This window comes from Lissotriton helveticus, chromosome 3_1, assembly GCF_964261635.1.
Source record: "Lissotriton helveticus chromosome 3_1, aLisHel1.1, whole genome shotgun sequence".
Taxonomy (NCBI): domain Eukaryota; kingdom Metazoa; phylum Chordata; class Amphibia; order Caudata; family Salamandridae; genus Lissotriton; species Lissotriton helveticus.
The window spans coordinates 1,776,357,539-1,776,369,901 of NC_136061.1; the positions used below are offsets into that span (position 1 = coordinate 1,776,357,539).

At 44.5% G+C, this 12,363-nt stretch overlaps 1 protein-coding gene across 1 annotated transcript in view; it reads right to left on the reverse strand.

The window, feature by feature from the left end:
* ARID1A (AT-rich interaction domain 1A) overlaps nt 1–12,363 on the reverse strand; it is a 579,170-nt gene that overhangs the window by 353,447 nt on the left and 213,360 nt on the right. Inside the window, exons 5-6 of the mRNA XM_078682637.1 lie at nt 852–1,092; nt 423–725 (exon numbers count right to left, since the gene is read on the reverse strand). Coding sequence (XP_078538763.1) covers nt 423–725; nt 852–1,092 — 544 coding nt within the window. The remainder of the gene's footprint in view (nt 1–422; nt 726–851; nt 1,093–12,363) is intronic.

Below are 12,363 nucleotides of genomic sequence, written 5' to 3' on the forward strand. Positions count from 1 at the left end.
GGCTCTCCAGTCAGCTAATAATCACTGCCTGCACAGGACCATGCGAGCAACTCATCCAGGCACCCCCTCCAAAAGTCATTGTCTTGACAGCAAATCAAACTACTCTGCACAGCAATCGCCAAACATCACATTCTCTCAGTCAACTTTTTCAGCAATGAATTTCCTATGTTTTACATCAGCAACCTATCCCTGCCTCTTCCAATATCAGCTCCATCCATGAATACTCACCTACGCTACATGTCAGAAACTGAAATTTAACAATGGGGTGCAAAGCTCCTCCCCATGCATCTGCTCACCTGGAACGCTCTCCACCAGACCTCAGTCTCACAAGTACGCATCTACGCAAAACCACATGCACCAGCCCCGTTTCCCTCAACATGAGTTCTGGCTTTGACTCTGGCTTATGGAATACACGAGCTCACCTCTATCCTGGTTTAGGCTTGATTGGTTCATGTTGGGAGTCATAGAAGAATTCATAGGACTCATTGATGGGTTCATGGAGGGGTTCATGGAGGGGTTCATTGAGGGGTTCATTGAAGAGTTCACTGATGGATTCATTGATGAATTCATTGAAGGATTCACTGAAGAATTCATGGAGGAGTTCACAGAAGGATTAATGGAGGGGTTCATAGACTGGTTTACAGAGGGGTTCATTGTCTGGTTCATTGATGGGTGCATGATGTTTTCAGACTGGACGCTGGGTGGTCGAGGCGGCATCTGGTTGACTTAAACATGGAAGAACATACATTAATGAGCGATTAAAGAATATTCAAAGAAAGCTTTGTTACAGACAACCATTTTGAAACAGTGATGAATAAACAATCGAAGTCAGGGTTATCACTGCTGCTTACCTGGAACTGCAGCTGGTGACATTGGGCCAGAACGAGGCTGTACAACACTTGCTGGGGAACCAACAGGAGAAGGAGAAGGGCCACGGACTCCTGGCAGGTGGGGTGAGGTGTGAGGAGAGAATGGAGACTGTGCAGGGTTACTTTGCTCCCCCTGGCTGCTGGAAATCCCTGACGTGCTCACTCCGGGGCTCAACGCTCCCTCTGCACCCATTGGTAGGTCATCTATGGAACCCGACAAGTCCTACAAAGCAGAAGTATACGGTTTAACCAAATGATGGGCACACTACACAGCATAAGACCCAACGGAATACTACACAAAGCAGATCAGCCCGGGATATTGAATTTTCCCAAACGGGAGACACTACAAACGCAGTTCTAACCAAGCATCACCTATAGAATAGTGTCAGCCTAAGAGCTTCGGCACCTCGTCGTTGACATGAAGTACTACTGAATCCAATTTCACGACTCCCCGGATTAATATGGTTAAATGAGAAAATTGTTAGCCTGCCTTCTCCTCTTTGTCCAGCTGGGGGAGCCTTCAGCACCCATATTACAGCGCAATTTATTCAACTCTAGCTCAGTAGAGAATACAGTGGGGGAGGGGGGGGAGACATCACTGGACTGGAAGAGCATGATCGGAAGAGCGGGGGAACAGTGCTGGACCTAAAGGGGGAACAGTGCTGGACCTAAAGGGGCCACTATCATCTGGTTTAAGACATATCGGCAAAAAACTGCCAAGTACTGGTCTCTGAGTGGAGGCATGGTTCGCAGGTGGCGCCGGCTTCTCTAATACACCTTCTCGGCTTTTAATATGAAAGGACTATTTGCATGAGAGACGCGGTGGGCTTTGCAGGGTGCGCGCCTGGGTCTACAGTTGTACCCTGTGGGTTGGCCAATTTCACGTCTCTGTTCAGACTCAGAACTGAATAACCTTTCTAAGCAAGCTGCCTCTCCCCAAGCACACAGGCACAACCACTCTTGCATTCAATTTGGAGGATTGAGCGCACTAATAAAACATTGGCTACTACTTAAAGTAGGTCTCCCATTCCCTAGGCAGTCCCATCTGTGACATTCATGATAACCTCTTACTCCTCCATTTTAGAATGTGAGGATTACATGTTTGGTTCTAGGTCACCGTACCTACCTTTTTCTGGAGAAAACCACATTATGATGCATCCAACACACAGACCAGGCTACGATTCCTGCAGATCGCAAGTTTCAACGCCCCAGTCCACTCACCGGGGCTGCATTTACAGTGCCCTTCCTTAGCTGGACGGGGTTGACAACACACGGGCAACTAAAACAGAATAAGACTCCACTCTGCTATGGAGGCATTAAAATAACACAAACTCACCCGGATAAATGAATGTGTTGCAATGTCATAACTAAGCTTGCTGCGCTACGTAAATGACAAATAACCATTTGACTGCGGTCTCAAAAGTAAATGCTCCTCCAACGCATGCTAAGTTTCAATAGTACATCTACGCCCACAGTAATGACACCATATTGTAGTATTTTTTTTTTTTTTAAACTAGATTAGCGGCAAACTAGGAACGGTTACCCTCTCTCCCCCGCCGAGGGGCAACGGGCCGCAGGAACACCTGCTCATAAATATGTATACAGCAAGGACACTCTACCCTCGAGACAGCAGTTTGTAGTTTTTGAGTTCGTTTAGTTTTTTACAATTGGCATATCCGATATAACCCGACGGTCAGACGGGCTCGATGATGTTTTAAAGTTACTTGATGGAAATGAGAGCTACGTTGAATTAAGATATGTAACTGATGGCATTAACACATAAATACCAATAAAAATAAAAACAAAAAAACGACGAACTTTTATCCTACCAATCGTCAGGGCCATTGAGACACAAGACTAATGACAATTCCATGGACTGATTCGCCTCTTATCTATTTTGTTCACATTCTCAGCCTCTGCACATCTCATCAGGAACAAAAAGCATTTGACTAGCCTTGGCAAGGTGGTGCAATGGCGGCCATAAGCCTGCACAGGTTTTTTTTAAATGCCTATTGCGTATGTTAATAGAACACTGGCGATTACTGGCAAAAGTATTGGTTAGACATGCCTTTTAGTTTTAATGCACATAACTGGAAAATTTTTCTTATTGGAAAACATAAAAGGTATTTTGAGCTTTGAATTACAGTATCATGAAGGAATAAATTAAGCTCAAAGTATAACAAAAGAAAAAAGATATAGAATGTACAAACATTAATTACCAAAGTAAGTTATTGGCCCTCCTGCCCCAGCACTGAAGTGCAATTCAGTTTTAGGAGGATGTGCAAATATGATCAGGCAGTACCGTCACTCAAAGTGCAAGAGAGCCAAAAGCTCTCAATGGCTTATCCGCTGCCCCATAATGGATGCTGTGTTGGACGAAAACAGATTATAAATGGAAATTGAACAGACCAATGGTGGTTTAGCGCAGAGCCATGGCAACTATAAATTTAAATATATATGAACTATTTTTTATGATTCTTTTTCATGACATGAGGCTAGCAATACATTTAGGGTGTCTTTAGGTCATACCTAAAAGTGCATGAAGTTACCTAATAAGGACAATATCGGGATGTTTGATATGTTTCCTTACGTTTATTTGGTTGTAAAAGATATTTTAAAAAAATAATTACAATATAGCCGCTATTCTGTGGCAAACTCCAGATACAGCATTGACAAAAGAAAAAGCCCCAGCAAAGTACTGCAACTGTAAATTGCTTCAGGGGGTGCATAGAGTACTGCTTTGAACGTCTAACAATCGAAAAGGTCCAATATAAAAGAGGCAAGTAGACTTGGAATGAGCAGGGTAAGATTTGTCTTTGGCAACTGGTAGCATTCTATGGTGACAAAGAGAGGAAGCAGTGTGCAGACACCAAGAAACGTCTCAAAATGATAATACGTTTTGGATAATTGCAAAATGCAAATTCTCAGCTACTGATAAAAGCCAAAATAAATGAACCATGTGATAAGTCCACGCAACCATTTAAAAAAAACACCAAGTGCTAACAAGGGTTGCTGGCATCACAGTAAACGACAGGATTAAGACGGTAGAGCTTGTATTTTTGTTCAGAACCATTTGAAAAGCCAGAGGACTCTGGTCTTCTATTTCGGTGTTTCAGTGGAACATATTTCAAGTAATTTTTCTCTCTCAATAACAAGGCTTTTATGGGGCGAAACAAAGGTGCATACATAAGATGGACGGCTCCAATACAGTAAGGATAATATCTAGGGTCTAACCCCATGGATACATCTTTTTTTTTTAACGAGATGTTTGCGGAAGCAAATTACTGATGAAAACAGGAAGTAGAATAAGCTGCCTTTACCTCTAGTGAAGCAGGTCTTGAGGCGTTCGGGCACAGGTCCTTCACAACACTGCAGAGAAAAAACTGCAGTGGGTAAACTACAAGGGAAATGGATCCTCAGCGAGAACTGGCTACCACATTCCAGTCTCCCAAGACCACAATTTCAAAGCAGCTTCAAAGGGCTTTAACTCCCAACATAAAAAGAAAATGTGCCAAACATCCAATCTGGAGAGATAGCACTGCTAACTGAACAATAAAGACTTGGGAATTATGGGAATACAAACATTCTAATAGAAGAATAGCACTGGGTATGCCAATAGGTCTAACCTATGAAAGCACTGTTAAGCCAGACCTAAAACTCCATGCATTTTATTAAGTGCTCTCATCCCATCTGTGCTGCTGCCAGAGAAAAAACACCATCAATTATCTAGTTACCCAAGACACTTTAATAGCATTGTGATGGCATGTGTGTGCCCTGGAAAGTTCAAGCTCAGACAGCTGAATTAATAAACAAAATGATCACAGATGTGCAGAGGGCAAGCACCTTTTTTGAGAAAGCACACAACTTCTGCCAAATCACAATATGTACTCCTAGCTTTCAACATGTAGATGGAACTAGAGCCTCTCTGATGATTCTCACACAATTGTCTGGCGACAGCTTTGCTATTAAGCCAGACCATAAAAAGGGGCAAGTGAGATCAAATGATCACAACCTCCCAGGCAAACACAAGGTTTGTCATCAGAGCAGGAGAAGTAAGATACTTACCCTATAAGCATCTATTTGTAGCGTGTAGTGCTACAGATTCACATGCTATGCACACTCCTGCCATCTATTGTTGGTACTGGACTCTGCAAGTTGTTGTTCTTGAGGAAGTCTTTTATAGTAGACGTCACGTGTTGTATCTCCTTCTCCTCCAAGTATTGCACTTGATCAACCGCTCCTTTGTTAGTTTATTTTTTTCCACCGTAAGGCAAGTGAGGATATAGTTTGCTAAGTTAGCTTTATGCTGTAATTACTGTGAATAAGTGCCACCATCTAATACCTTCCGGGGAGGCAGGAGGGTGCATGTGAATCAGCAGCACTACACGCTACGAACAGATACTTACAAAGTAAGTAACACACTCCATTAGGAGCAGGTGTTGGCCACAGATACACATGCTATGCATAGAATGTAAAGCAGTACTCCGCTTGCAGTGGCTTTAGGCACGAGTGGTGTATTTACCTGAAATAATGTGTGAAGAACTGCCTGTTCTACAATAGCCTGTTGTTTGGATTGTACAACCACACGATAGAGTTTAGTAAAAGTGTTTTCGTTTGTGCATGTTGCCACTTTGAAAATGTCTTTTAGAGGGATATTTCTCAAGAAGGCAACTGATGCTGCTTTTTTCCTTGTTGAATGTGCCCATGGCATTATAGGTAATGTTCGTATTGCTTTGATATTGCAAATATGTATACATTTTACTATCCATCTTGCAATTACTGTGTTTTAGATGTGATTCCTTTTCCAAGGGTTTTAAAATGCCACAAATAACTGTTGTGTTTATTGGCTAAATGATTTTGTTCTTTCAACATAGTAAATTAGGGCTGTTTTGACATCTAATGTATGTAACACTCTCTCTGTGACTGTTTCTAGGTTAGGAAAGAAAACTGGTAAGTTTAATGTTTGATTTAAGTGGAAAGGTGATACAACTTTTGGCAGAAACTTTGAGTTTGTGAGTAGCACATTTTGTCCTGGAACACTTGAAAGTAAGGTTCTTTTATAGTGAGTGCATGCATTTAGCTAACTGTGTAGTGATGTTAATTGCAACAAGATACCACTTTCCATGTTCGAAATTGTATTTCACAGTTATGCACAGGTCCAAATGGTGTAGACATTAATCTTGTTAGAACAATATTTAGGGTTCATGATGGTACAGGGGGTGTATGTGGTGGAATTACTTTTTTAAAGTCCCTCCATAAACACCTTCATGACTGGAATATGAAAAAGAGATTGATGTTTCCTATTTTGCAGGTATGCAGCAATTGCTGCCAAATGCAGTTTTAGAGATATGTATGCTTAATGTGATTTCTGTAGATGTAATAAAGAACATACTAGTTTTTTTCAGAAGGTGAGGAAGAGTTTATGCAGTATGCTGCACAATAGTGTACAAAGCGTTCAGATTTTGTTGCATAACATTCTTTGTGGTTGTTTTTTTGGCTTCTTTGAGAATATTTATACGTTTTTGAGGTAACTAAAGGCATCCACGTTTTATGAACTCAAGAGCCAGATTGCAGGATTGATTTGTTGTACATTAGCTTGTCTGACTATGGTCCCAGTGCATGAGAAGATCTGGAATGTTGGGATGCTTCTCGTGATGTACAAGGGAGAGCTCCAGCAGGGTAGTGCACCATGGTTGTTGACTATGAGTATCATTGTTCATGATGTTTTGAGTTTCCAGACCACAAATGGGATGAGTGGGAGAGGCGGAAAATTGTACACAAATATTGCTGACCAGTTCATCCATGGTGCACTGCCCGTGGATGATGGGAGTGGTTGCCTGGGTGTCGAATGTTTGGCATTTTGCGTTTTTGTGCAGTGGAGAACAGATCTATTGTTGGGAGTCCCTCACCGTCGGAAGTTTGTTTGTAGGATTTGAGTATGGCTTTCCCACTCGTGTACCTGTTATTACATTCTGCTTAGTCGATCCACTAGTGAATTGTCTACTCCTGTTATGTATTGTGCCAGAAGGTGAATTCTGTGTTTGATGGCCTATTTTCGTATTACTTCTGCTAGTAGGGATAGCAGCAATGAGTGGAAAACTGTCTTGCTTCTATATATAATACACCACAATCATATTATTTGTGCATGGAAGTACATTCTTCTCTAAAATGTTGGGTTGGATTGCTTTTGAGAGCCAGTTGTATGGCTACTAGTTCTAATACATGGATATGAAATGTCTGTTGTTGTGCTGGCCAGTGACCCTGTACTGTGATGTTGTCCATGTGAGCACGCCAACCCATGAGTGATGCATTTGCTGCAATTGTCACAGGAGGGATTGTGTTCCTGAAGGCTCTTCATTGTTGTGTTTGTGTGTTTCACGATTGCAGTGCCTGATGGACCTGGGTGAAACCAACACTAGCTCTTTCATGTTGCCATCCACTTGTGACCACTGTAATGCTAAGCACTCTTGTAGGGGTCTCATGTGTAGTCTGGCAAGTGGTACTATCACTATGCAAGTAGCCATCATACCTAGAAGGCACATCACTATTTTGACTGTTAGGCGAGGGGTTGAAAAAGATCCACTTGGTTCTGGAGATTGAGAACCCTAGGTGGATTGGGGTAAGCTTTTGCTGTTATCAAACTGAGTATTGCTCCAAGGTATGGTTGTATCTGGAGCGGCTGCAGATGGGATTTTGTTGCATTTATTGTGAATCCCAGTCTGAGTAAAAGGTTGCTAGTCGTTTGGGTGTTCTGTAGCTATTTATGGTTGGTGGAACTCTTGAGCAGCCAATCATCTACATAAGGGAAAGCCTGTATGTTCCGTCTTCTTAAGTTTGCAGCTACTACTGCCAGGCTTTTGAGAACTAATGTGGAGCTGTTGTTACACCGAATAATAGAACCTTGAATTGACAGTGGCATCCACTTGTGGTTATAGTTCTGAAAACTGTGCGTTTCTAATGAAACTTGAAACTCAATAAAAATATTTATAAAAAAAAACAAATCAAAGGAAAGTGGCATCTACTTACCACAAACCGTAGGTATCAACGATGTGCCGGATGGATTATTATAGGAAAGTATGCGTCCTTTAGATCTAGTGCAGTCATGAAGTTGCCTTCCTGTAGTAGGGGTATTGCATTCTATAGTGTCACCATGTGAAAGTGTTAGGATAGGATGTAATGGTTTAATGGACCTAGGTCTAGGATAATGACGTAGCGAGCCATCCTTTTTGGGGATAAGAAAGCATAGGGAGCATACTCATTTTCCCTCTGAGTGTGACTGGTTCTATAGCCCCTTTCTGTACTAACACTTTTATTTCTTCCTTTAGCTGATGTAAATGCTGTGGTTTATGGTTGTGTTTTCCTGGTTTGGATATTATGTGGTTGCTTTTTGAGTTCAGGACAATATCCTTGTCTGACAATGTCTAATACCCATTAGTCTGTCGTTACTTCAGGCCACAGCTGCAGGAATCGATGTAGTCTTCCTCCGACAGGTGATGTGTGTTCAGGGAGAATGGTTGGCAAGTCAATACCTGCTGGTTGAGGCTGGCTTTGCGGGCGTACCTCAACCTCTGCCTCGGCATTTGGAATCACCTTGGTAGTACCCTCTTTTTGACTGTTGGCGGTACTGCTGTTGCTGTCGTTAGTAGCTTGGGGTCTCTTGGGTGTTATTTTTGGAGGTTACTCTCTCACTTGGAAGTGGCGGGAAGATTTTTGCTTGTGGCTAATAGATTGCAAGGCTCCTTTTGACTTTGCTGTTTCTGTGTCCTTTTTGATTTTCTCTAGTGGAGTATCTACTTCAGGATCAAAAAGATGTTTGCCATCAAAACTACATTGAGAATGTGCTTTTGCACCTCAGGTTTAAACCCCTATATGCGGAGCCACGAATGACTACATAACATAATAGAAGCGTTTATTCTGCTGGCTGCTGTGTCTGCACACCTTATGGTTACATTTTAATTTTTTTTACCTCTACAAGAAGTCTTCTCTCTTCTTATATTGATCTGGGAGATGTTCAATTTCATCCCAGGCTGACTTATTGTACGTTGATAGAAGGCCCACTGAATTGGTGACGCACCAATGATTGGCAAGGCTAGTTGCTACCCTTTTCCCTGAGACACCAATTCTCTTACTATCCTTGTCAGGAGGGGGAGCTTCCCGTGTGCCTTGTGATGCCGATCTTTAATTATGCAGTTGTGACTACTAGGGAGTCAGCAGTAGGATGTGCCTTAATATATAGTGGGTCCAAAGGAAAGGCCGGTACTTTCTCTCAATCTTTGGGGTAAGTAGTCTTGATTTCACCCGTTTTTGAAAATGTTTTCATTAGGAAATCTGTCTCCTCCTCTGTTAAATGCATTTGCAGTTTATGATAATGAGCTGCTCTTTGTATCACATTATGGTATGAGGAGATGTCATATGGGGGAGTTGCCTTACTTGGTATTGGAGGCTCTATGTCTGCGTCTAGAAGGACAACATAATAGTCATCCCATGGGTCTAGGCTCTGTTGAGTATCCCTTTGTGAATCTGAGTAGTAATCTAATTGCTCGTGTTCAGGGCTTTCTTCACCTCCCTCATATTCTTGTATTGGTGATGGTGACCCTGAATGAGGGGATTGAGGGCGACTAATTGGTATGTGGCTTGTGGCCTTATGCTCTGTTGCTACACATTTGGTTAGTGCAAACACAACAATGATGGACAGAATATGGATCAATGTCACACATTCACCCCAGTCCAAAGATCTGGGCCCAAATCCATCGTTTTTCCACTCCACAGCACCCTGGGTTAGACAATGGCGATATGCAAATCAGCGCTGACCCTGTGCCCCATGGGAACAGTCCAGTCCGAACTACAAAAGCCATGTCCTTCCCAGAACGGAAACAAGCATCCGAGGACCGGACCGGTTTCGAGGTAACACCTCTCATCAGCCCGGCTAGCTTGATTCCAGTGGTGTGGAGTAACTGGGACTCACGTCTGAGTATCCCCAGTACACTTAGAGCGGTAACTGCAAACACAACAATGATGGACAGAATGTGGATCAATGTCACACATTCACCCCAGTCCAAAGATCTGGGCCCAAATCCATCGTTTTTCCACTCCACACCACCCTGGGTTAGACAATGGCGATATGCAAATCAGCGCTGACCCTGTGCCCCATGGGAACAGTCCAGTCCGAACTACAAAAGCCATGTCCTTCCCAGAACGGAAACAAGCATCCGAGGACCGGACCGGTTTGGAGGTAACACCTCTCATCAGCCCGGCTAGCTTGATTCCAGTGGTGTGGAGTAACTGGGACTCACGTCTGAGTATCCCCAGTACACTTAGAGCGGTAACTGCAAACACAACAATGATGGACAGAATGTGGATCAATGTCACACATTCACCCCAGTCCAAAGATCTGGGCCCAAATCCATCGTTTTTCCACTCCACACCACCCTGGGTTAGACAATGGCGATATGCAAATCAGCGCTGACCCTGTGCCCCATGGGAACAGTCCAGTCCGAACTACAAAAGCCATGTCCTTCCCAGAACGGAAACAAGCATCCGAGGACCGGCCCGGTTTGGAGGTAACACCTCTCATCAGCCCGGCTAGCTTGATTCCAGTGGTGTGGAGTAACTGGGACTCACGTCTGAGTATCCCCAGTACACTTAGAGCGGTAACTGCAAACACAACAATGATGGACAGAATGTGGATCAATGTCACACATTCACCCCAGTCCAAAGATCTGGGCCCAAATCCATCGTTTTTCCACTCCACACCACCCTGGGTTAGACAATGGCGATATGCAAATCAGCGCTGACCCTGTGCCCCATGGGAACAGTCCAGTCCGAACTACAAAAGCCATGTCCTGGTGTGGAGTGGAAAAACGATGGATTTGGGCCCAGATCTTTGGACTGGGGTGAATGTGTGACATTGATCCACATTCTGTCCATCATTGTTGTGTTTGCAATTACCGCTCTAAGTGTACTGGGGATGCTCAGACGTGAGTCCCAGGCACTCCACACCACTGTAATCAAGCTAGCCGGGCTGATGAGAGGTGTTACCTCGAAACCGGGCCGGTCCTCGGATGCTTGTTTCCGTTCTGGGAAGGACATGGCTTTTGTAGTTCGGACTGGACTGTTCCCATGGGGCACAGGGTCAGCGCTGATTTGCATATCGCCATTGTCTAACCCAGGGTGGTGTGGAGTGGAAAAACGATGGATTTGGGGCCAGATCTTTGGACTGGGGTGAATGTGTGACATTGATCCACATTCTGTCCATCATTGTTGTGTTTGCAATTACCGCTCCAAGTGTACTGGGGATGCTCAGACGTGAGTCCCAGGCACTCCACACCACTGGAATCAAGCTAGCCGGGCTGATGAGAGGTGTTACCTCGAAACCGGGCCGGTCCTCGGATGCTTGTTTCCGTTCTGGGAAGGACATGGCTTTTGTAGTTCGGACTGGACTGTTCCCATGGGGCACAGGGTCAGCGCTGATTTGCATATCGCCATTGTCTAACCCAGGGTGGTGTGGAGTGGAAAAACGATGGATTTGGGCCCAGATCTTTGGACTGGGGTGAATGTGTGACATTGATCCACATTCTGTCCATCATTGTTGTGTTTGCAATTACCGCTCTAAGTGTACTGGGGATGCTCAGACGTGAGTCCCAGGCACTCCACACCACTGGAAATAAGCTAGCCGGGCTGATGAGAGGTGTTACCTCGAAACCGGGCCGGTTCTCGGATGCTTGTTTCCGTTCTGGGAAGGACATGGCTTTTGTAGTTCGGACTGGACTGTTCCCATGGGGCACAGGGTCAGCGCTGATTTGCATATCGCCATTGTCTAACCCAGGGTGGTGTGGAGTGGAAAAACGATGGATTTGGGCCCAGATCTTTGGACTGGGGTGAATGTGTGACATTGATCCACATTCTGTCCATCATTGTTGTGTTTGCAATTACCGCTCTAAGTGTACTGGGGATGCTCAGACGTGAGTCCCAGGCACTCCACACCACTGGAATCAAGCTAGCCGGGCTGATGAGGTGTTACCTCGAAACCGGGCCGGTCCTCGGATGCTTGTTTCCGTTCTGGGAAGGACATGGCTTTTGTAGTTCGGACTGGACTGTTCCCATGGGGCACAGGGTCAGGGCTGATTTGCATATCGCCATTGTCTAACCCAGGGTGGTGTGGAGTGGAAAAACGATGGATTTGGGCCCAGATCTTTGGACTGGGGTGAATGTGTGACATTGATCCACATTCTGTCCATCATTGTTGTGTTTGCAATTACCGCTCTAAGTGTACTGGGGATGCTCAGACGTGAGTCCCAGGCACTCCACACCACTGGAATCAAGCTAGCCGGGCTGATGAGAGGTGTTACCTCGAAACCGGGCCGGTCCTCGGATGCTTGTTTCCGTTCTGGGAAGGACATGGCTTTTGTAGTTCGGACTGGACTGTTCCCATGGGGCACAGGGTCAGCGCTGATTTGCATATCGCCATTGTCTAACCCAGGGTGGTGTGGAGTGG